This window comes from Rhinolophus sinicus, linkage group LG13 (assembly GCF_036562045.2).
Source record: "Rhinolophus sinicus isolate RSC01 linkage group LG13, ASM3656204v1, whole genome shotgun sequence".
Classification (NCBI taxonomy): domain Eukaryota; kingdom Metazoa; phylum Chordata; class Mammalia; order Chiroptera; family Rhinolophidae; genus Rhinolophus; species Rhinolophus sinicus.
Genome location: NC_133762.1, coordinates 35,021,558 through 35,046,196, shown reverse-complemented (window position 1 = coordinate 35,046,196; position 24,639 = coordinate 35,021,558). Strand labels below are relative to the sequence as shown.

Here is a 24,639-nt window from a genome sequence, read left to right as displayed (position 1 = left end):
CATAAAACCTGGAGTCCTTGATTAAACACATCTGTTTGGGATTTTGAATCTGGAGCTGGTAGTGCAAAAAAGTGAGGAAGTGGTAAATTCTTACAGCAGGATAAATAGCAATATTTAGCTCTTAGGGAAAAATACTGTGGCAATGTCCAGGGATGGTACTGCTGGCCATGCAAGCTGTGTCCCTGTTAGATGTATTCTGTGATATACTTTTGGCTATGTAGCCAGCCTCCTTTTGTTCCTAGCCATTTTTCAAGTTTAATTTCTCAAGTCATCCTAAGGACTTTGTCAGTTATCCAATATCCTTTTAGTAAATTTCTTTTGTCCTTAAATTAGCCAAAGTTGGTATGGTAATTGGTATCTGTTTTTTATAAACAAGAGCCTTGAGTAATACTTCCCATATAAATCCACTGTACTTATTGCTATCCCCCAAAAGTCTGTTTTAACCTGGAACGAAGTACATCAGAGTGTTTGAAAACAAAAAGCTTATAGCTAAAACTTATCACTGCATTGGTCTTACTTTGTAGTATGTCCCTAATTTGGGTTTGTTTCATGCTTCCCTCATTATTAGATTTAGGCTATGTATTTTTGACAGAGTACTACACAGGTGATATCATATCCTTCTCAGTGGATCACGTACGTTTGTCCCATTATGATAACTCTGCACTTGATTTAAATTGTATCTGCCCAGTTTTCCACATCAAAGTTACTATTTTTTCCTTTGTGAATAAGCAACTTATAGGAAGAAACTTTGGAATTATGTCAATATTCTGCTCCTTATCAAACTTCTATCCACTAGTTTTAGCATCCACTGATTTTTTGCCTCCATCAATTATTACTATGAGGTTGTGAAATGGTGATTTCTTTCTTCTATAATTTCTTCTACATTTATTAGTTGGCATTCTAATATAAGGAAGAGCTTTCCTTTCTCCCTTGTTTATCAATATAAATTTTATTCAGTGAACTATAATCCATTACTGTCCCTATTCATTTTGATGCTCAAATTATCCCAAACTTGACTACTAATGGGAACCTTTTCAAGTTAGCTCCTATGTCCCTTGGCGTGTCCCCAACATTTTTTGAACATTTCCTTACTTTCTGGCCTAATTAGCTGTTCCAGGTTCTCTATTAGAAAAACCAGGTTTGAGAGTTATTATGCTAAGTGAAGTAAGTCAGCCAGAAAAGGACAAGAACTGTATGATTTCACTCATATAAAACAAAAAAATTCAAACAAACAGAAAACCAAACTCATAGATACAGACAACAGAATGATGGTTACCAGAGGGGAAGGGAGGTAGATGAAGAGGGCAAAGGAGGTCAAATATATGGTGATGGAAAAAGACCAGGCTTCAGATAGTAAGCACACAGTGGAGTATACAGATGTCATATTATAAAGGTGTACACCTGAAATTCATGTTATTAACCAATGTTACCCCAATAAATTTAATTTTTTAAAAAAGTATGTCCTTTTTTTAAAAAAATTTTTTGGGGAATATTGGGGAACAGAGAGTTTCTCAGGGCCCATCAGCTCCAAGTCATTGTCCTTCAACCTAGTTGTGGAGGGCGCAGCTCAGCTCCAAGTTCAGTTGCCATTTTCAATCTTTAGTTGCAGGGGGCGCAGCCCACCATCCCATGCGGGAATTGAACAGTCAACCTTGTTGAGAGCTCATGCTCTAACCAACTGAGCCATCTGGTCCCTCCAGAAGCTCGGCGGCAGCTCCTTTTCTTCAATCTAGTTGTGGAAGGTGCAGCTCACTGGCCCATGTGGGAATCGAACAGGCATCCCTGTTGTTCAGAGCTCGTACTCTAACCAACTGAGCCATCCAGCTGTCCCTGCCCTAGCTTTTGAATCAGCCACTTCCTTAGACATTATGCTAAGTATTCATATGCTGTGAAATAAGCCAGTTACAAAGGACAAATACTGTATAAATCCATTTATATGAGTTACTTAGAATCGTCAAATTCTTAGAGACAGAAAGTAGAATGGAGGTTACCCAGGGTTAGCAGGAGGGGAAAGAAGTAAATTATTGTTTATTATGGAGCTTCAGTTTGGGAAGATGAAAAAGTTCTGGAGATGGATGGTAATCATAGTTACACAACAATGTGAATGTATTTATTGCTATTAAACTGTACACTTAAAAGTGGTTAAAATGGTAAATTGTATGTTATACATATTTTACTACACATATACAATGAAAACAAATATATAGAGCAGAGATCATAAATATGGGGCATATGTCCCAATAGCAGCACACTACTGAATTTCAATAGCACTCAAAAGATAAAAAAGAAAATTATGGGGTCGGACCGGTGGCTCAGGCAGTTGGAGCTCCGTGCTCCTAACTCCGAAGGCTGCCGGTTCGATTCCCACATGGGCCAGTGGGCTCTCAACCACAAGGTTGCCAGTTCAACTCCTCGACTCCCACAAGGGATGGTGGGCAGCGCCCCCTGCAACTAAGACTGAACACAGCACTTTGAGCTGAGCTGCTGCTGAGCTCCCGGATGGCTCAGTTGGTTGGAGCATGTCCTCTCAACCACAAGGTTGCCGGTTCGACCCTGGCAAGGGATGGTGGGCTGTGCCCCTGCAACTAGCAACGGCAACTGGACCTGGAGCTGAGCTGCGCCCTCCACAACTAAGATTGAAAGGACGACAACTTGACTTGGGAAAAAAAGAAAGTCCTGGAAGTACACACTGTTCCCCAATAAAGTCCTATTCCCCAATAAAGTCCTGTTCCCCTTCTCAATATATATATATATATATATATATATATATATAAAATCTTAAAAAAAAGAAAATTACTTTTTCTTTATAAAAGAAAATTTAATATCATCAATGTTCCAATTAAAATGCATGAAAAATAATTTTTCATGAACTAAATTTTCATTGGGGTTCTATTACAATATGAAAATAATAAATGAAAGTCATCTTGATTTAAATCACAAGTTGCTGAAAAACTTATGGAAAAAAAATGTGGAAAAATTACCTCTACAATACTTAAAAAAAGAGATGCAGATGACTTTATTAAAATGAATTAAAAGTTCAAAATGCACAACAGATACTACTTTTTAATACCACACTTAATAGCAAGAAAAATTTTTACATGAAACTTTTTTTAAATTGGATGTTGTTTGGTTGAGTTTTTTTGCAAACTGAAACTGAATATAAATAAAGTTCAAAACAGAGACATACTAATATACATTTGTGTGTAGATACATGTGTGATATAGCATGGACTTGGGAGGCTCTGCCACTTACTAGGTATATAGCTTCTTGGAAGTAATTTAACCTTTTGGTGACTCGATTTACTTATCTAGAAAATAAGATCTGAATAACAAATGAATAATCCCATGAGGATTAAATGAATAAAGACATGAAAATCCTTAGCACAAAAAAAGTACCTGGCACACAGATAAGCACTTAATAAAAATCTGCCAGTTTTACATGTGTATCTATAATCTGTACTTATGTAGTATTTTGCAGTGTGATTTATTGACAGTATTTGACAGGTATTTTCCCATGTCTACAAAGATCTACATAATCATTTAAAATTACATTTAAAGTTGAAATTTTTAAAACAGCCCAAATTATTACAAATCAATGCAAATAACATCATCATTTGCAATTCTTTTTTTTTTTTTTTTGTCTGAATGAACATAATGCTGCTGGTATACTGTTCTTTTAGCAACTAAGAATATGACACTTAAAAAATTTTTTGATATCAATCTACATTTAAAAACGTATCTTTTACCCCATCACTACTACACTTTTAGAACTTTATCTAAAATACATATTACAATGCTGTTCACTTATCTGTATCACAAAGGATTGGATACGACCTAAATGTCCATCAATACGGAGCTGATTAAATATATGAAAATCCTTATATCTTAAAATATTCTAGTCATTAAAAAAAATTAATCAGGTAGAGAGTGATACAGATCTCTAGAATATAAAGTAAGAAAAGCAATTGCAGGACAATACACAAGTATGATCTCATTAAAAAAACAAAAAAAACAACAACTGAAAACAGATTTTTTTTTCTATTTAACAATTTATTAACCGTAAATTATTAACAGTGGTTAATTCTGGGAAGTAAGAAAAGGAAGACACATCTTTCTACTTTCAGCCTTTCTGTATTATTTGAAAATTTTTAACCCCCCTTTTTTTTTTTAAGGAAGGCACAACTCACAGTGGCCCATGCGGAAATCGAACCAGCAACCCTGGTGTTACTAGCACCACGCTCTAACCAACTGAGCTAACAGGCCACCCCTAAACTTTTTATGTCATTGTGGTAAAGTATCCTATAGAACAAAAGATTTACCATTTTAACCATTTTTAAGTATACAGTTCAGTGGCATTAAGTACATTCACATAGTGCAACCATCACCATCATCTCCAAAACTCTTTTCATTATTTGAAATTTCTATCATGAGCTTGTACTGCTCTAAATTTTAAGTTATTTTTTGTTCAGTTTCTCTAACAAACAAGTATTACAAGGATTTAAAATTTTTTATATGGTCACTGATGAGAAACATTGATAGAAATAGATCAGATTATACTATAATGGATAAGGTTTTGCTCAATTTAAAAAATTACTTGAGGGGTGGCCTATTAGCTCAGTTGGTTAGAGCATGGTGCTTTTAACAAGGTTGCCAAGTCGATCCCCGCATGGGCCGCTGTGAGCTGCACCCTCCACAACTAGATTAAAGCAACTACTTGACTTGGAGCTACTGGGTCCTGGAAAAACACCCTTAACATAAATAAAAGTTAAAAAAAAAAAAGCACCAACACTTGAACTCCATGAATCTTAATTATACTTTTTAATTTTTATGATCAATGACAAAAATTGGTATCAGTTTTAAAAACTGTCTTGACTTTATATTTTTCCACTTATTGCAACCGAAATTATTCCGATAATTTTTTTTTTTTAACTTACCTTGAACTGAAACATAATTGCCCTCCCTGGATAGGGCTTTAAAGTGTATTTCTCTTTTATCCTGGACACCCAGGATAGCAAATAGACAGCAATCTCAAATAGTTTTGTCACAGGTAAAAAACCCAGCAACAGAGAACATTAGCAACTATCTAAATATGGATCACTCCTTTTCTTTTGTGTACCTGGGCAACTAGTTCCATATGGTTGATACAAGAGCAAGTAGAAGCTATAGCCAGGACCCAGTGATGGCCTGGTAGTTGCTAAGGAAAAAATATTAAGGGTACAGTAGAGAAACTGGACAACACCTTGAGCAGATGATCAAAACATCACTAATGACAGGCACTTGGATATCATGTGCCTCCAGAGATGATATACTGAGGACACAAAACCACTTATGACTTGATCAACTAATAAAACTAGAATAAAGATGATAGACTAAATTATTGTATCAACGTTAACTTTGTGGGAGTTGACAACTGTACTGTAGTTACTAAAGGAAACACACACTGAAGTATTTAGGGGTAAAGGACTATAATGTACATTTCTTATTTTGAAGTGGTTGATGAAAAATATTATTTAAGAGAGAAAGATGAAATGAGAAAGTAAATGGGGTAAAATAATCGGTGAATAAGGGAATATGGAGCTCTCTGTGCTTATTTTTTAACTTTCTGAAAGCCTGAAATTATTTTCAAATTTTAAAAAATTAACGAAAAATTATAGAGACAAAAGGTTTAGTATAAAGGCCTCAGGTTGAAGTCAGAATTTAAGAAAGGCAGTGGAGAATTGGGAAAGAATATCTATATGGTAACAAACTTAGAATGGAATGAAGTTAAGTGATTTAAAATAAAGAGAAATTAAATTCTAAAATTAAATTTAGGATTTATAAAATAACATTTGAAAAATAAAAGTGCTTTACCTTAATTTAGCTGAACGCAGTATTCTGGTAAGTGAAACACAATTTCCTTCCATGATTCCCTTTCCAACTGTGGGAATAATGCTTTTACGGCATGCAACATATAATGAACATGCCAACCAGTGTATAACTTCTCCCTGGCAGGCAAAAGACAAACAGCAAAATAAATATATTATGTTAAAATGCTTGAATTCTAGAACCAGAAGAGATCTTAGAATTATCAGTTCTAATTTCATTCTGTATATAAAAGGCCAGAGAGGTAAAGATATTTGCCAAAAGTCATAAAGCTTAGTTGGTTGCAGTAATGGGTATAAAACTTCTTACTCTCAGTCCTGTGTAACATGCTAAATCAGAATTAATTCAAAGACAGATTTCTCACCTATACCCCAAACCTAATATTATTGAAAGAGTTCTCTTAAAATTTCTCAGCATTAGCTTTCTCGATTTTAAAACACCAGTCATGGCCTTGATGATGCTGAAGTTCCTTTCTACCATTTTATTTTTATTTATTTATTTATTTATTTTAATTGGGGAATACTGGGGAACAGTGTTTCTCCAAGGCCCATCAGCTCCAAGTCGTTGTCCTTCAGTCTAGCTGTGGAGGGCACAGCTCAGCTTCAAGTCCAGTCACCGTTTTCAATCTTTAGTTGCAGGGGGCGCAGCCCACCATTCCATGTGGGAATTGAACCGGCAACCTTGTTGTTGAAAGCTTATGCTCTAACCAACTGAGCCATGCGGCCGCCCCTCTGGAAGCTCAGCTGCAGCTGTTGTCTTCAATCTAGTTGTGGAGGCTGCAGCTCACTGGCCCATTTGGGAATCCAACCGGCAACCCTGCTATTCAGAGCTCGTGCTCTAACCAACTGAGCCATCCGGCTACCCCCCTTTCTACCATTTTAGTTTTATGTTTCTTTTTTAACCAGTTTGGCAGAGAAAGGTAAGAACAGAGTGGAATGATGACAAGGGAATCACACATAAAATATTAATACCTATCTTGCACAACATAAAAGAGACTCATTTTTATGACGTAAATATTTGGGGATTTACCCCAATCTTTAAAATGTTATAGTAAGTATAGATGTCTCTTAGCAGATATCTCAATTTACCATGCTACAAAAAAGGTGACATTTGGGAATTGAACACTTAATCCTCTGACATAGACTGGAGATATCTCCAAGCTAGAATCACTTCATGACTTCACTGCTGAACTATACATGAAATTTAAGAGTTAGACACAAATCTCACAGAGTAACATATAACTGTTCCTATTACTGTTCCGCAGATCCTCTTTAAGACTAGACTCTAAAAGGATAAAGAGATTGATAGACTTCTTGCAATAATCCGAAAGGGGTGGACAGAAATGGGTGGCCACCAATAAAGCTAAACTAAAACCCAGTGTTCCTACATTAAAGTAGTGAGAAGTCTTATTTGCTCAAGGCATTAAATGAGGCAGGTAGTCTTAAGGCTGTATATTTTTAGAAGCCTTGAGTAATGAATTATTTGGAAACAGTATCCAAGAATTATAGAGCCTTTGGATACACGCTACTAGATGAAAACATTAAGATAAAGAATATTTAAGTACTGGAATTATTTTTTCCCTATATTATTTATTCTAATTCCTTGATGCTAGATCTTAGAAATACAATTTCTGACCTCAGGGAACTCTAAGTCTAGAGCTAAGAAGAACAGATATTATTATCTATTATTGGTCAGATATATGCTGTAAGAAATGAAAATAACGTGTTGTGGGAAAATACAGTGTAGTGAGTATAATTTTGACTAGAGGTCAGGGGAGGATTCACAGAGGGAAACTTAAAATTGGTAAGTGGTAAACCACCAAAATGTAAGGAGAGCAGGGAAAGAGCAAGGGGCAAATGTATGCAGGAGATTGTCAGGTAAACTAGAGAGGTGTAGGGACTGCAGGGAAGGGTTCTTAGGAAGCAGCAGATATATGAAGATGCCTACTGCAAGAGTCTTCACCATAAAACAAACAAAAATGAAAAAAGAAAATAAAACACTGTGGATAGAATCAACACTCATGAAATCTTAATTCACACATGTGGGCTTTCTAAATCAAAAATTTAAGAGGTCCTGATCAACTTTGCCTAACTGGAGATCTAGCTGTTCAATTTTCCCTGGAGTTGTCGGTGAGGGAAAAGGTTCCCAGTAGAGGGAATGGCATAGAGAAAGCACACAAGTGGGAACAAGCTTGGCATATTCAAGAATCTGAAAGAGGTGCCTAGTTTAATGGCCTGACTACAGTTGTCACTCAGTAAAAGCTTATTCACTAAGAGACTAAGTGAGGACCTGGAATGTCAGAGCTGCTTTCTCGGGCTTTTAAAAAATCAGTTGTTTTCACTGAGACAATAATTCATAACCTTCCTTACTTTCTTATTCTTTCCCCAGCTTTCCAGTCACATTACGCACGGATGCAGATCACTGTCTTTTACCCAGTCTGTCCAGACCTACTCTGGAGACATTGGGTACTTTTCCCTTATATACAGACACGTACACTCAACTCCAAATTTCCAACTCTCTGCCTTTAAATCCAGCAATTAATTATTTCACTGGGTGGTGAGTCAGTGGAGCACTCTACGTTTCAGACCAGCCCCCTGGGATCATGAAAGCCTTTGAATATAAAGTCACTGGATTAATTGCTGAAATACACTCAATCACAATTCTATCTCTACACTGGGCTTATGCTTGCCTTAATATTATTACCTGAAAACAGGTGTAACACTCCTCTGCCATGTTCACAGGGCTGTCGTGAGGACTAAATACCAAGAATGACTAGGAAAAATCTAATAATGATTGTCCACATTTACTTATTTTCTATCATGGCCAGATATTGTGCGAAAGCATCAGGATAATCTAAGTATCCCCATCTGAGAGAGGAGGAACCTGGAGCTGAGAGGTAGCCCTGTATGAATGAACATTGGCTTCAAAGTGAGTAACCCACACTTCCGCCATCGGGAGGCGTAAGAGTGGAGATGTTAATGGCTGGGACTCAGTAGTCTGGCTCCACCACTAACCACCTGACCTTGGGCAAGTAACTTAACCTCTTTGGGGCTCAGCTTCTCAGTGGGAGAATGGGGATCACAGAACGTGTAGCCAGCACTAAGTGAGGTGACATATTTAAAGCGCTGGGCAGCGATGTCTTGGCATACAATTCATTTTAGCTTTTATCATTATAGTATTTGGTTTTGTAGTAGATTTAAAGGCAGTAACATGACGTTTGTGGCGCTTGGCAGGACGGGGGGAAGTCTGGTGTGGAGTCTATGGGACCCCCTGAGTGGCGTGTGACCTCGGGCAAACCCCTCCTTTTCCGGACTTCAGTTTCCCGCCTCAAAAAAAAAAAAAAAAAAGGATAGCATGATCTACACTCGCCCTCCAGCTTCGCACGCTGCAGCGCCCGGCTGGGCGGCGACCCTTCTCGGTGGGGAAACTCCCACCGCCCCATAGGGTAGGGTAGGGTAGGGGCGGGGCGGAGGTGGGGCCTGGCGAGGGTCGAGCCCCGCCGTCCCACCTGCCGCCGCTCACCTCTAGGCTGTAGTTGCCCCGGATGGCGGTGAAGTCGTCCAGGGCTTCGGCCGCGCTTCCCTCGTCCAGGTTCAGCTCCTGGCACAGGGCCTGCAGCGCCTCCCCGGCCGCGGCGACCACCGTCGCTCCCTCCGCGTGGGGATTGTTCTGGAACATCCCCTCAGGCCCGGCGGGCGGCGCGATCACAGCCCCCGGCTCCTTTCTCCCTCTTGGGCGCCCTACCCACAACTCCCCGCGCCAAAGCGCGCGAAAATCGGCCGTGTTAGAGCGATGGCTCTACGATAGTCTGCATCCGCGTTCTAGTCGAAAAAGTCCGTCTCTCCTCCGGGGCTCTCAGCGGTCCCTGTCAGAAAATGTGATTAGAAGACGGACCTCGGGTGCTGAAAAAAACCTGGTCTTGGCCCTCGGCAGGCAGCTGTGGGCACAGCTGGCGGGACAAATTGGGAGCGGAGGGATCAGCAGTCCGCGCGCAGAGTCTGTTGGGAGTTGTAGTCCATATGCTACCTCGAAGCCCGCGGCTCCGCTCTTGTCTCCGCGGCTCTTGGGTGTGGGGTAGGGCTGGGGCTGTCTATTACTAGGTGGCCTTGTTCATCTTAGGAAGAAGGCTCCTCTGTCCCGCCAACGCACGGGCCTGGTTTGTTACTGCTCCGCGGCGTCAAACATAGTCTGAGACTTACCCCTTGTGTTAGAGATGGAGCAGGGAACCGAAAAAAGTGGTCCCTTGACAGGGGGAGAGTAGGGAGTGGGAATGGGGAGGGGGGCTCGTTGGCGTCTCCTCAGTGACTCCAGCGCCCAGTGAGTGGTCTGTTGAATGACTGAAGGGTTGGTGAGGCAAGGATGGTCGGAGACTCCTCGCCATGTCTTGATCGCTAAATGAGGCTTGATCTGAACTAAGAGAAATGCAGTAAGGGGGCCCTTTCTCAGCTCCCTGGGCCCTGGGAACCGTCCCGGTAAAGACAGTCATTCCAGTCTTAGGAATGGCCTGAGCATAAGCCTGAGGGCGTGGAACTGGTCTTGAAGCTTATCCTTTCTGCTCCAGCAAAACCCCTCTTCATGAAGAGCCCGAGTGATCTTTTTAAAGGTAAATCAGAGCATGTCAGTCCTTCACTCAAAATTCTTCAATAGGTTTGTCTTGCCTTTAAAATATCCAAGCTCCTTTCTATGGCCACAAGGCCCCATGTGATTTGGCCTCATTCATGTTCTCCACTCCCTTCCCAGGTATGTAATAAGGTCCAACCTCACTGCTTTGTTTTGGAACCTTGAAAATGCCAAGCTACCAAGCTAAGTTCTTACGTTAAGGCCTTTGTCACACACTGATCAAATGGCCCCATATACTCTACACCAGATCTTTGCTTGTCTGGCTTCTCATCATTCAAGTTCAACTATTAATTGTGGCCTTCTCAGGCCATCTCTGAGCACCGTACCTAAAATAGCTGACCCTATCCCCAACCCCATTTGTCTTCATAGTACCTTATCACTATCTGAAATTATCTTGTTTATTCACTGGCTCTTCCTACTCAAATGTGAGTTGCATGAGAGCAGGGCCTTCCTTTCATATTCACTATATTCCAAAGTTTAGACTAACGCCTGACTGCTCATTGGTACTCAATACTTAGCATGTTGTATTTGAAAATTACAAAGAGCCCATTGTTGCTTGGATGAGGGAAGAGGTCCCCAGAGATGGAAATGGAAGACAGGGCAAGGTAGGTTGCAAAGCCCCTCATATGCTCCACTAAAATCCTGGACATTATCAGTGAAGGTTTTAAGGAAAGGTGATGAATGATGGGTGTTTTGGACAGGTTCCTCTGGCTGCAGTGTGACACATGGATTGGGTGGGGTAGAGACTAGAGGTATGGAGATGGCAGAGGACTGGTCCTGTATACGAAGGAGCCAACCTGGAGACAGGTCTCTGGCCTAGAACTGAAGGGGGCCACTGCTGAAGAGGAAGGAGCCCCTGTAACACGTTTCCATCTGGGCCAAGAGGGTAAAATGTGATGCTGTGAACTATAATGAGAGTGCAAGCAGAGGGATCAGCCCAATTCTAGAACTGCTGTGCTTATGATGCGTGCAGGAAGTTTAAGGAAAGGCTATTGGACTCTGGAAGGTGCCCCTTTGGGACTAGGGAAGCAGCTGCAAGCTGGGTCTCCAATGAGTAAAAACTCAAACTCCCCCCCAAAACTCAAACTCAAACTGAACCACCCATGTGGCACGTAAGAGTTTGGGGCACGTCCAACTTTGCTCCCTTCTAGAAGCTACTGCAGTTGACTTTAGGACCATCTCATATTCTCTTGTCACATAGTGTCTGTAACAGAAACTCTCCTCCTATGAGTTTTTGCTTACAGCATTGGTTATGGGCAGTTGTAGGGAGGTCTATCTCCAGTGCCCAGGGGTCTGTAACGGATTATCAATCCTCCTAACTTCCTTTCCTATCAGCAAAGAGATGTCAGGATTAGTGCAGGTGAGATGGATGCAAGTCCTCCTCCAGTGGCTCATTTGGTTCCTAATAAACCTACTGTACTTATTTAATTAAGACAGCGTTCCAGGAGTGGGGACACAGCCCAGACAGGAAGATTTTGGGCATATTCAGGCAGTACATGAAGCGAAGGGAGCAGGTTCGTATGAGGGAGTGTGATGGCATGAGAAGAGACTTAAGGGTGGAATCTTTAGGAACACCAGCATTTCAGGGATGGGCAGAATTTGGGGAGAGAATGAAAAAAAAAACTGGCCAGAGAGGTATAAAAACAAGAGCAGTATTTCAGAGGTCAGGAAATAAGTCCAACACTGCAGAGAATTCAAATAGGATGAGGAATTCAAAGACCTCATATATTATCATTCATATATTTTTAGTGACCTTTGCCAGAGCAGTTTTCTTTAGCCCACTGGGGCTGGAAGCCATATTACTATCACCAAGAGGCTAAGGGGAGGAAGGTCAGAAAACTTCTCTTTAAGAAGTTTGGTGGAGGAGAGGCAAAGGGAAGGGTATTTTCTAGGATGGGGAAACACAAAAAAATGAGTCTTCTGCATGCAATCCTGGCTTTCACAGCGGGTCCTGGACAAGATCACAAGAGCTAAGAAGCCTCAGGTTTTTTTGCCTTTGCCATAACTAATCAATCTCTTTTTTTTTTTAAATCCAGATTTGAACTGCAGAGGGTGATTCTGGCCTTGAAGAGAAACCAATACAAAAGGAAATAGCTGTCAGGGATTATAAACCAACAAAACCAGGGACTCATTGCCCCATTTTTCATCTCTCTAAAGAGATGGTTTGGATTTCAGTGAGTTGCTGTATATGTATTATAGCCCATTTCTTCTCTGCTATTAGATTTGATCCTCCTGATTCTTTTCCCACTTCACACATACTAACTCCTAAAAACCATTTCTTCATTCCACAAATGTTTACTGAGTGCCTCCTGTGTGCAAGACACTGATTCTTCCTTTGCTGTTACTTTCAGATCATCCAGATACAAACTGAGGGGCATGGCTGGCTTGAAAATGATCCAAGAACAAAAGAAACACCTCTCAAAGGTCATCCACCAAACAAACAAAAACTGAGAAACATTAAACATTATTCTTTTTTCTTCTCTTCGGGGCTAAATCTGGACTCTCAACTTGGACTTTGAATAAGTCATATCCTGTCTACGTAAAGTCTTGCATTTTCATTTCCCATCTCTTGATTCACCTGAACTGTTACCCTTTACATCCAATCACTTGCTTCTGTGGTTTTTCCTTTTGCCATGTCGTCATTCTCAGACTGTCCTGAATTGAATTATTAGAAAGTATAGGCCTTGGAAATGAAGCCAAGATAAAAGGAAAATCCTCCTGAGTTCCCTTATTTCCTTTAAAGTAGAATTAACCAGTACTGGCTTCCCCTCCCCTCCAACCCCCTTTTGGATGGTACCTGAACAATGTCATTAGTTTTCAATAAACAGTACTGCTACACTCACCAAAAAAAACCCCAGCCCATGCTGTCCTCTTTGTTATCGCTGACACCCCATTCCTTCATCCTCTACACTAAATCTTGTGGATTCCTCCTCTACCAGGTTTCTAGCTGTCTCAACATTTTATATTTTCTCTTCCAACCCATTTTATAGTTAGTTACTAGTCTAGTTTTTCTCAAGCAGCATTTCTAGCATGTCACTTTCTCAAAACTCTTGAGGGGTTCATTATTACCAGTTCAATCAAATTTAGGCAGCTTAGCATTGAGGACACATCTGTCAGAGCCAGCCTCACTTGCATGCTTTCTTATTTTCCTTTGGCCCTACCTTTTTTATCAGGGTTCACGTTGGGTTTTCTTTTTTCTTCTTAATATCCAGTGGCATGCCCATTTAGCACTAAGCTGAGCTTTTTTGACTAGAAAATGAAGTACGGGTAGTGAAATAGATTTTACTCTGCCTTCATGTCTGGTCTAGATACATCATGAAGGTTGTTTCTATTTTGATCTCATTGTGTGATCCCTTCTATGATTAACCTCCCTATTGTGGTTTACTATTTCAGAGTTCCCCAGAGCCTGTATCCAGAACCTGATTAAGACCTTCTGAGACTCCAAGACTAAAAAGATTATACTGTACACTCTCCCAAATGTAATGCAAAATATAAACAATTCTCAACAAAGTAAGTGTAAGAAAGTTCTCAAAATGTTCTCAACATGGCTATTTCATTTTGACATTCGTTCAAAAAGGTTTTTGTCCCCCAGCTTTGCTATGCCCCTTAAATAGGTACTCGATCAGCACATGCCCCTCTTAGGAAAAAATCCTAACCATCTAACTGTCAAAAAGAAGCAGTTGATAGTGGTGGGGGAGGAGCAAGTCCTGACATCATTCTTACTGTCCTTGATGCTCAAAGGAAAAACTAAAGTGGGGGCCCCATGAAAAGGTTGATCCCTATGGGGAAAGTAGTGCCAGCCCTCCTCCTAAAGACGTGATTTTTATACCTCATTTCGACTTTGGATAAAGAACTGAAAACCCCAATTTAAACTTAAAAATTTTAATTCTAGGGCCTTTATCCACCAACATCTATACCGAAGGCACTCAACTGGGTCATACTTCAGAATAGCATTTTCTTTTAGGTTTTCCTCCAACATACTGTCCTGGCACAGACTTCATTCTCCCTAGAACCAACATTTAGGATCATTTTTGTTTCCTGAATCCATATGTTAACTTGGGTTAATCCTACTCCTCTGCAATCCCAGAGAAGCTGGAAAACAACATTATTTAGTGAATACCCACCCTAGATATTAGCCCTTTAAGCAGAGGTCATGGTGGAAAAGTCAAGCCATATGAGAGGTATGTATATAACAAACACCCAAAGATAGCAAACCATCTTGCTGAGATTATCCCTGTTGCCTTTTCCCTCATTTAAATGTCCTTATTCAATTTAGAGAAAATGATGTTTTTCCTTCTTTGAAACAGCTCAGGCGGTTACCTATGGGGCTACTGAAGAAAGTACAGAGGTTGGAATCAAGAGATGTAAAAGTCTTACCACTGCTATGTACTGATTTCGTGCTTTCTGGCAACTCTGAGCCTGTTTATTTTAGCTATAAAATGGTGATAATGATATCTAAATTATACAATTAATGCAAGGTACATTCCAACCAACTCCAATCTACTTTATTTCCACACCTTGAAGTGTGTCACCTCAATCAATGTAATTGATTCTTGAATGAATTTAAATTGAGTAGCTGAGATTAGGAATGGGTCCACTTAGAGCAAACAGACTAAAGATTATATATATATAATATATAAAATATATAAAGACTATATATATATAAAATATCTCTGGGAAGGATACATTAAAAAACCAGGAATTGCAGTTGCCTACAAAGAGAAGAGAAACTCAGGAGTGGTGAGGTAAGCTTAGGAAAATTACTTTTTACTGTGTATCTTTTTGCATCCTTTGAACCATGTACTTTATGCTAAAAATTAACACATAAAATGTGCTATAAAATAAATAGGTCATCACATTTATATGCTATGATACTTAAAACACTTTTTTTACTACCTGTTATTTGTAAGCTCAATTAAAAACTGCACCTAAGAATGTCTAAGCATTTTATCATTTAAGAAACTTTTTCTCTGTATATTTAGTTTGAAAAAATAAGACACGGGTGAACAATCATGAATTAAATTGCATATACAATTGCAACGTTATTACTAAGGTCCTAAAGTTTGAAATGCAACAGACAAATACCCAGGCCTTTAGACCATTTCAGATGTTAACTTAGTTTGCAACTAAAGTAACAGACCAAAATCTAATTTCCTCAATATATAAAAAGCTCCTATGAATCAACATGTAAAGGACTAACAAACCTCTGAAATGGGGAAAGGATTTGAATACAGTCTTAGGAAAAGAAATATAGATGGCATTTAGACATAAAAAGATGCTCAACCTTTCTAATAAAAAAATGAAAATTTCACCTATTTTACAATTTAAACCACTGAAAACCATTTTTTTAACCAACGCAACTGGCAAAAATCCAAAAGTTTGAAAATGCTTCAGTGACTCCCCATTTCTGAGAGTTAAGCCAAACTCTTTGTTATGGCCTGCAAGTCACTGAGGATCTGGATCTGGTCCCTTATATATCTTCATTTCTCTCCGCCTTCATTTGCTCCTCTCCTTCCTCACCCCAGCCTGCCTGGTCATACTGACCTTGTGGTTCCTTGATAACTAGGCAACTCTATGCCTTAGGGCTTTTTAAAAAAAATATTTTATTTGGGGAAGGGGAACAGGACTTTATTGGGGAACAGTGTGTACTTCAAGGACTTTCTTTTTTCCAAGTCAAGTTGTTGTCTTTTCGATCTTAGTTGTGGATGGTGCAGCTCAGCTCCAGGTCCAGTTGCCATTGCTAGTTGCAGGGGGCGCAGCCCACCATCCCTTGCGGGAGTCAAACTGGCAACCTTGTGGTTGAAAGGACACCGTCCAACCAACTGAGCCATCCGGGAGCTCAGTGACAGCTCAGTTCAAGGTGCTGTGTTCAATCTTAGTTGTAGGGGGCAGAGCCCACCATCCCTTGTGGGAGTCTAGGAGTTGAACTGGCAACCTTGTGGTTGAGAGCCCACTGGCCCATGTGGGAATTAAACCGGCAGCCTTCAGAGTTAGGAGCATGGAGCTCCAACCGCCTGAGCCACTGGGCCGGCTCGCCTTAGGCCTTTTGAAATGGCTATTTCTTATACCCAAAATGTTCTCTCTCTAGATCTGCATAGCTAATTCCCTCACTTCCAGCAAGTATTTGCTCAAATATCACCTTCTTAAGGAAACCTACTGCTAACTATTCTATTGAAAATTGCACTGTCTTCTACCCTACAGTCACTACACTCCTGACTCCTCATACTGGGATCTTTTTTCCAGAGCATATTCTAGCTTCTAACACACTATTTTATGTTTACTTATATATTATACATTATATTATTTCTCTCCCTGTTGGACTATACACCCCACCAAAGTATGGATTTTGTTGTTTTATTCCTAGATGTTTCCTAATTACCTAGAAAACTGGCAGGCTAGGAGGTCAGGGATTTCCTTACAAGGAAATGTAGAATCCATCACTTTGTGTTCTCCATAACAGAAGGCAGCTGTGAATTATCCTTTCTAATCCTTTTCCTCTGCTGTGTTCTGAAAAGGGTTAGGAAGAGGTAGGGGAAGCAGCTGCTTTTTTCTTTTTATTGGGGAGTATTGGGGACAGTGTGTTTCTCCAGGGCCCATCAGCTCCAAGTAGTTGTCCTTCAATCTAGTTGTGGAGGGCCCAGTTTAGCTCCAAGTCCAGTCGCTGTTTTCAATCTTTAGTTGCAGGGGGCGCAGCCCACCATCCTATGCAGGAATTGAACCAGCAACCTTGTTGAGAGCCCGCGCTCTAACCAACTGAGCCATCTGGCCGTCCCAAGCAGCTGCTTTTATGATATGGTTCTGGGGATGACAGGAAAATCTCTATTCCCCACCATCACCTCCAACCCCATCTCCCAATACCTCCTCTCTCCGTCCTGCTCAGTAATGCCTAAAATTTCTCAATTAGAGGTTCATACCTTTGGCTTAAAAATTCTACTTTGTTAAAAAGCAAAAATCTCAAGAGTGTTTGAAATTTTGCTCCCCAGCATATGTTGTCAATTTTGGCTCAAATAAACTCACAAAAATTCAAAACAAAACAAAAATCTCTGGAAGAGTTAACTTTATTAAGTCTAGCATTATTAATCACTTACACTAACAGTGAGTTCACCAGATCCTTTCCTGAGAGGGAGAGCTAGAAAAAGGAGCATGAAGCCTAGAATCTGGGAGAAGGAAGGCGGTCCCCCTGGAACTGGCAGAGAGATTTCACCTATTTTACAATTGTACCTAGTGTACTTTTACTTGCCAGGGCTGATGCCTGAGAGATTCTCCCCTTCCCCAATGCCATCTTTTACTTACATGATAGTATAATCTTTCAATAAGAGAAAAAAAGCATTTCTTATAAGATAGGTTTCTCAGTATAAGGAGGGAAAGCAATACTCAAATTTTAAAATGCGAAAAGCTAAAAAAAATAAAGACACAGCTGGGCCAGTAATAGATAATGAATAATACATTTTAATAGTATATAAGGAAAATAAAGCCAAAATAATACTCAATTATATCACACTTTTCTTTCAACATACTATAACAAAATTAAATGTCCAGAAACTTTTGTGAATTTTTGAAATTCCATAAAAACATAAACCTGTCTCTGAAGAGAGCTTTCTATAAAAATAATGGAGCTATTTGGAATAAACAGACTTGTTAATATAATCACTATTAAGTACTTCTTCAGCCCTTCCCAAACTGCTGAGGTAGTTCAGTAAAGAGCAGTCCTCTGTCTCTTAATGGATGCTTCTCTCTGTGAATTTTAACATAAAACATAAATAAGATAAAATAAGCATTGTGCTTGCTACTCCGTTGGTGGTATTTCTCAAAAAATAAAAGTCTGCCTCGAGGGAAAGGGACTCTCGCATGAACAGGAGTAAAGAGAAAGGATTCATTCATTCAACATTTTATATGTCACTAGAGATTTCAACTGCATCCTAAACCTGGAGGCCTGTTTTCTTCCGTGAGACAGGGATAGTTCATGAAATCAAACCAAGGACTCAAAAAGTATTCCTCAAGAAAAACCACCACTTTTTGCTGTGACTCCACTCTCCACAGTGAAGGATGTGCATTGTAATCCCATTAAAAAATAAAGTGAGGTACACTAACTTTTAGGTAAGAAGTGCTCAAACTTTGTATTCATTATTTGAGGTTCAATAACATTTTATAACATTTGTTTGAATGTAAGAGTTTGGGGCATGAGTTCAGCAACTGAGATTAATAGTAGAATAAATCTGCCTTTTCCACATTAGAGGGAAAAGACCAGACTGGAGGAGCAGAGGAGACAGGCCATGTGTGCTTTGGAGCCAGACAAGAGTTTGGCATTTACTGGTTGTGTGACCTCAGGCAAGTCCCTTTCAGGTTCTGTTCCTCATCTGCAAAATGGAGATAAAATACATGGAGCAGTTATGAGGATTGAAAGAGTTAATCATGTAATATCCCTAGAGTCTGGCTCATTGTAAGTGTTTGACAAGCATTAGTCATTTTTATTGGCTAACCCACAAAATGGACAGTGGAGTTGCACACAGTGGAGTAGAGCTGGACGCACTCTGGGAGACCACGGAGAAAGCAGTGAGGGATGCATGTGACTGAAATGTGCAAGCTTAGCATCCACTGGTCACCCTCAAGGTGTACTCTTGGTTCTGCTCGAGGGGGACGATGGAGTCCATCAGGCATCCGGGGCCTCCATTTTAGCTCAAACTCCTGATTTAGTCCCAAATACGAAAACCTCTCTTAGGCAGGGATCCTCTTGAAGCCACATCTGGCATGCTGTCACATCCCTCAAAACATCCAACTTACCATGAATCATGGAGAAATTTGTTCCTAATAATGTCTCGGCAGAAAGGATGGGGAGACGGGGTGACAAGGATTTACAACAAAAACTTAATGCAGTTCCCACTGGATGTGTCTATCTTTCATATGCCAGTTGCCTCATCTCCTTATCTCCTTTCTCCTTTCCCATGCCACCTTCAAGAGGCCTCTCCAATGCCCTGAATAGTTCAGCTCTGGCTCTCTGTTCCTCAACCAAACAAGAGCCTGGGAATTAGACCAACAATGACCATTTCTAATTAATCTAGCACGCCTCTTGGGGGGTTTTCCACCCTTTAACATGCAGCTCATCAAAGTATTCACCCAGTACAAATTAATCTCCTTTTCAAAAAATTTCTGCTTGTAAGAAAATGCTCTCCATCAAAGCTTAAAGCAGACAATGGGGGTACTCAACAAATAACAGTTCCTATCCTAGAGCCATTGAAGGAGCAGTTGTAGGAGGGAAGAAGAGGAAACCTCCATATTTTGGGATAGACTTAGCACTACACCACTTCAGAAGTTTTTTCTTGCTGGAAGGTTTTTAAGGGAAAGGGAAAGAGAGAAAGGTGAAAGGCCATAAGAAATTTTATAAAAATATATCAATATCAAATTATAAAAACTCGTTGTTACTTTATTATTAAGACCATTCACAAGTAGACTGGGCCTTGAAAAAAGAGCCAACAACACAAACACTGCAACATTAACATTTATTAATAGTTAAAATCTCTGTTGAAGCTGTCCCAGACATGTTGATCAAACTGGAACTTTATGGGTGTCTGGCATGCCTCAAATACTCAGAAATAGATTTTCACTATTTCTGCCAATTTGAAACAAGAGCTGCTCTCCCCTACATATTCTAATTCCTTAAAGAGTTTGACAGCAAAAAAATAAGTTCTGAGATAACTGGGTGGATGTAGCTTCATGCTGGCATTGCTTTAAGTCTTAAAAAAAAGAAAAAGAAAAAAAAAGAAGCACTAGTTGCTTCTCTGGTTTCTGAAAGGATTAGTTTTCACCTGATGTTACTTGCCTTGCATTTTCTAGGTAGGAAGATGACATAAGAGCTTTCTCCACCCGCCAACGGTCTGCCCGGGATCTGGGTCAGCCTCCACCTTCTGGACTCGGAACAGAGCCTGGGAGGCGACGATGCGCAGAGAGGGCTCAGGGTCATTCAGCAGATCTCTCAGATCTATGTAAGTGGCAAGAAAACCCAAGTTGGAGGTAAAGATCAATAGAAATTATCACTGGTCCCGACACCAAACAGCCACCATGCTTACAGCAGCCGAGATGAAGGACTTTTTCCAAGCCTCTGTCTGAAAGTTTGTACATTTGTAGATCAGTTCCAATTTTGACCTACAAAACTCATTTCTGAGTTGCCAAATGTTTTATTCCTTTATAGTAATCATACTGCCAAGTAGTCTACATAAAGTCAAAGTATCTGGACCTGCTAAGTTTTGTCTAATACTGTCAATTTCTAAGTTCCTGTGTTGGTCCAAGAGGTTACTCTTAAATCATTACTCCCTTTTTTCCTACAATATTTTTCATGGCTACATATGATTCTACAATATGGATATGCTATAATTCACTCAACTAATTTCCTTGTTTCTAATTTTAGATGTTTCCCCATTTTTGCTATTTTAAGTAACACTGAAATGAACATTCCTGTAATGGTTTCTGCTTATTTTCATATAGGTTAAATTCCTAGAAGTGGGATTTATAAGTCAAAATATATGTTTATTTAAAGGGTTTTGATACATATTGCCAAACTTTTCTATAAAACCGTTGTGTCAATTTCTGCTCGTACCTGCACAGTGTATGATAATGTCAGTTTTCTCTTAACATATCATTGTTGAGTATTAATTAGTAATCTTTGCCATTTGGACAGGAAAACACATACTAATATATCACCACTGTTTTGCAAGCTTTTGATTACTAGTAATACTGAGTATTTTTCATACATTTATTGGCCAATTTGTCTCTTATGAATTGCTTGTTCGTATTGTTTCCCACTTTTCTTTTGAGAAAGTACCGATTTTTTTTAAAGGATATTAACCCTTTATCATGTTGCAAATATATCCCCCCGATACTATTGTTTATTTTTCAGTTTTGTGTTAAATTTTTTTTCCAAAGTTGGTTTTTAAAATTTTTACACAGACAAATCTATCACTTTTTTACTTTATGGATCTGTATTTGTATCATATTAGAAAAGGCTCTCTTCTTAATTTCTAATTCTCCAAGGTCTCCAAAATGTTCAGGACTGCTTCTTGTTTGGAGCTTTTCATTTCTTCAGTAGCATTTTAGCCTTTAAATTGATCGTGTTTATTTTCAAAATGGAATATTTTATTAGTTTTTAGTTTCTTCCAGTTCATGCATTAAGATCTGTCTACATGTTCTGCAGAGTACGAGGGAGCCGGCATCAATTTTGGAATCCAAAGGAATTGAAATTTACTGTCATGAAATTAATTTAAATTGATATTGTAAATTTTGTTATTTTTGTTTAAGTTTGCTTAAAGGTGTGGTAAATGACAGAAACTTGTTCAAAAAAGAGTGGTAGGGTGTTCTACCCTATTTCTAAAACAGATTATCCACTGTTAAGGAAGGGAGAGGGTGGAATTATTCCATCAGATTGAGCCACATGAGATTGCTGATGTTTGACTATTTTTGCCCTAAAAAATGGCAGTTTTATATAGTTCATCCAAATATATATGTATATAAATTTTATTTATTTATTTATTTTTATTATTATTATTTTTAAGGAGGGTGCAGATCACAGTGCCCCATGCAGAGACTGAATGGATAACCTTGGTGTTATTAGCACCACGCTGTAACCAACTGAGCTAACCGGCCGCCCCATATTGTTCATCCTAATCTATATGTATATAATTTATGTACATATTCTAGATCTTCTATACAGATAACTTTAGAAAAGGAACTTTGTTTCCCCAGTATTTTGGATAAAAAATAATTTTTTAATTGAACAGAATCAACCATAGAATAGAATCTTATCACATAGAATAAAATAATCTACATGACTTTGCCTATTTTTTTGCCTCTGATAGCTGTGGGGAAGTAGGAAATCTTAGAGAAAAGCAGTATGATCTTTCTGAAGTAAGCTTTTGCTTCCGGCTATTTTATATATTTTTATTTTAAAACTAGTGTATTACTCAGTATTTTAATTTGGTTCTCAAAGTACATGCATGGCACTTTTTAATTGTAAGACAACTTCTTAAGTGGGGACAAATAATTCTTTGAGTGCTAAATCCTCAAAGAAAATTTTCACTCACTGACAATTCAAAAAACCATTTGCATGATTGGTTGCCTATGTGACTATAAAACATCTTTATTACCAAGTCCTACCACCTTACAGGACAACCGTTTATAGAAAATAGTAGTGCAGTCATCTCTGGTCCTTGTGAGGTGTCATCATAATTTATTGAGATAGCCTTTCTAGGTAATATCTTATTTCCTGACAAAGTTCAGGAATGGTCCCTGAGACAATTCATCAAAGGTGGTTCCCAGACAAATAGGGTGATGTTCTTTCCTAAAGAGGGAATTGGACTAGGATGAGACCATCATTCAGCTGAAGTCTCCACGGGCTTCCATTTACCACCAAAGTCAGGCTTTCTGTTTTCCAGAGTCTCACCTCTGCCACAGAGCCTGCCTGCAGTCATTGCCTCAGATACCTTCCAAAATGTGGGGTACCCCAAACCCAAGTTTGTTACCACTTACCATCCTCTATCCAGTCAGTCCCCTTCATCCTGACCTCATTGTGATCCATGTACTTCGAAAAGAGCCCTAAATGCAGAATAAAGTCAGTGAGTCTGTGATCTGGCTTTGGCTCTGAGCAGCTGGCAAAACTGGCCTTGTGATAATTAGATTCTAAAAACCGGATTTACCAAGTGCCTGACAGTTACCTATGGATACCCTAGCCCCTTTCTCCAAGGAGATATTTTCAAGGTCATCATCATAAAGAATGGGGTTACTGAACAACACAATTTGGGAAAGTATAGGATAGAAGTGTCTGCGGAAATGAAAGGATTTTCTTTGTACCTACAAACAAGACTGCTGCTCTTCTGATAGGAAGTTTTGCATTCTTGGAGAACATCAAGGTTTGGGCTAGGATGTTAACTTTTCCCTTGCATTTTTTTCCCTAAGTGGGGAAAAAAAGTCAGACTATAAAGGAGTGAAGTAGCAGCACTATCTTTATCAGCCTCCCTGTAGTTTCCAGACTCAGGGACTCTGTCAGACATACGTATACAGTACAGTGCTTGAAATAATTACAGCTGCTCAATGAATATTATGCCACAATAATCCCCTAGACAAAGTTATATTCTCTGACTACACCTTGCTCACAGCCACTCATGCTGCATACTGTACCTGCAATGCCACTGACTCTGTCCTCACTTCTCTGCGTCTAAGTGTTCCCTGTTCTGTAAGCTCCACCTTGAGCTCTGCCTCCCTACGAGCTCTTCCCTGACAGCTCTTGTCTTCCTGACCTAATCCTGCTCTGGGCATTTTGCAGGTACGCCTCTCTCGGCATGTATCACTTTCCACCTTGAGTTTCTATTTACTGTTCCACAGAGGTTTTATCTCTCTCACTAGCTTGCAAGTTCCCTTTAGGAAGTGTTCATAGTTGTCACGTTATTGAGTTCTCCGTGGCCTACTGCACATTGGATGTGTTATGCTCATTGGATGAATGAATCCACCTCTCAGTGGATATCTTACAGGGATAGGCACCTCGGGTTTACGAGAACAGGAATTTGTTCTCATAGAACTTATGATTTAACATGGATAATCTGTAGGCTTATCCACCGAGAGCCCTGAATTTCCTGCTCTCTAAGTCTGATCAGAGGAGCCCATCCTGGGACCTGAACAGGCTACACAGAAGGAAGAGCCCCAGGCAGTGTCAGTCCTAGGGTCTTCACAGTAGGATCCCAGTGCTTCTAGAGCTAGTTGTTTAGAAAACAATGGATGGGCCTCCTGAGGCTGCCCTGGCCCAGGCCTGCCCCTAAGATTGGGCACAGTAGCCTTTGTCAAGTTTCTGAGGTGAAAGGATGCCAGCTGGGTCCTGGCAGAGCCAGTGGCATGCTGCCATCACGCTGCATGGCCTACAACAGCATGGTGGCCCTTGCTTGGGGCTCCCTGAACATGCTCTGATGAAGGGTAAAACAATCCACTAAATCCATGGGAAGCATTAGAGATCATTATAAAGGTAACACGTAACTCCCTTTTACTTCACTCCACAAGGGGTTACTTGAGTATGTACTATCAACTTGACCCTGTAGCCTGACCAAGGATAGTGGGGGTCCCAAGAGTTCACCAGGGTGGTAATAGAAAGTGTATTTGTGACTCAGTTGGGAGGGAACTATAG

The 24,639-nt window shown here is 39.8% G+C and overlaps 2 protein-coding genes, 1 long non-coding RNA gene and 1 other non-coding gene across 6 annotated transcripts in view; 1 reads left to right on the top strand and 3 right to left on the bottom strand.

Annotated features, from left to right (window-relative positions):
• Window positions 1-9,646, bottom strand: part of RBL1 (RB transcriptional corepressor like 1) — a 54,500-nt gene extending 44,854 nt beyond the window's left edge. The window contains exons 1-2 of one of the 3 annotated variants that reach the window (XM_074317465.1): window positions 9,384-9,646; window positions 5,850-5,983 (exon numbers count right to left, since the gene is read on the bottom strand). In XM_074317465.1, coding sequence (XP_074173566.1) covers window positions 5,850-5,983; window positions 9,384-9,539 — 290 coding nt within the window. In that variant the 5' untranslated portion in view covers window positions 9,540-9,646. The remainder of the gene's footprint in view (window positions 1-5,849; window positions 5,984-9,383) is intronic. The other 2 variants (XM_019750224.2, XM_074317466.1) reach the window with 2 other exon arrangements.
• On the bottom strand, window positions 4,189-4,262 carry TRNAT-AGU (transfer RNA threonine (anticodon AGU)). Its single transcript has one exon. It is a non-coding gene; the product is annotated as a tRNA-Thr (tRNA).
• Window positions 9,647-12,516: 2,870 nt separating the features above from the next.
• LOC141568117 (uncharacterized) lies at window positions 12,517-13,994 on the top strand. Its single transcript, XR_012491137.1, has 3 exons — window positions 12,517-12,655; window positions 12,833-12,905; window positions 13,875-13,994. It is a non-coding gene; the product is annotated as an uncharacterized LOC141568117 (long non-coding RNA).
• Window positions 13,995-20,181: 6,187 nt separating this feature from the next.
• MROH8 (maestro heat like repeat family member 8) overlaps window positions 20,182-24,639 on the bottom strand; it is a 37,894-nt gene continuing 33,436 nt past the window's right edge. Inside the window, exons 19-21 of the mRNA XM_074318124.1 lie at window positions 23,319-23,418; window positions 22,998-23,063; window positions 20,182-20,457 (exon numbers count right to left, since the gene is read on the bottom strand). Of these exons, the coding sequence (XP_074174225.1) occupies window positions 20,309-20,457; window positions 22,998-23,063; window positions 23,319-23,418 (315 nt within the window). The 3' untranslated portion in view covers window positions 20,182-20,308. The remainder of the gene's footprint in view (window positions 20,458-22,997; window positions 23,064-23,318; window positions 23,419-24,639) is intronic.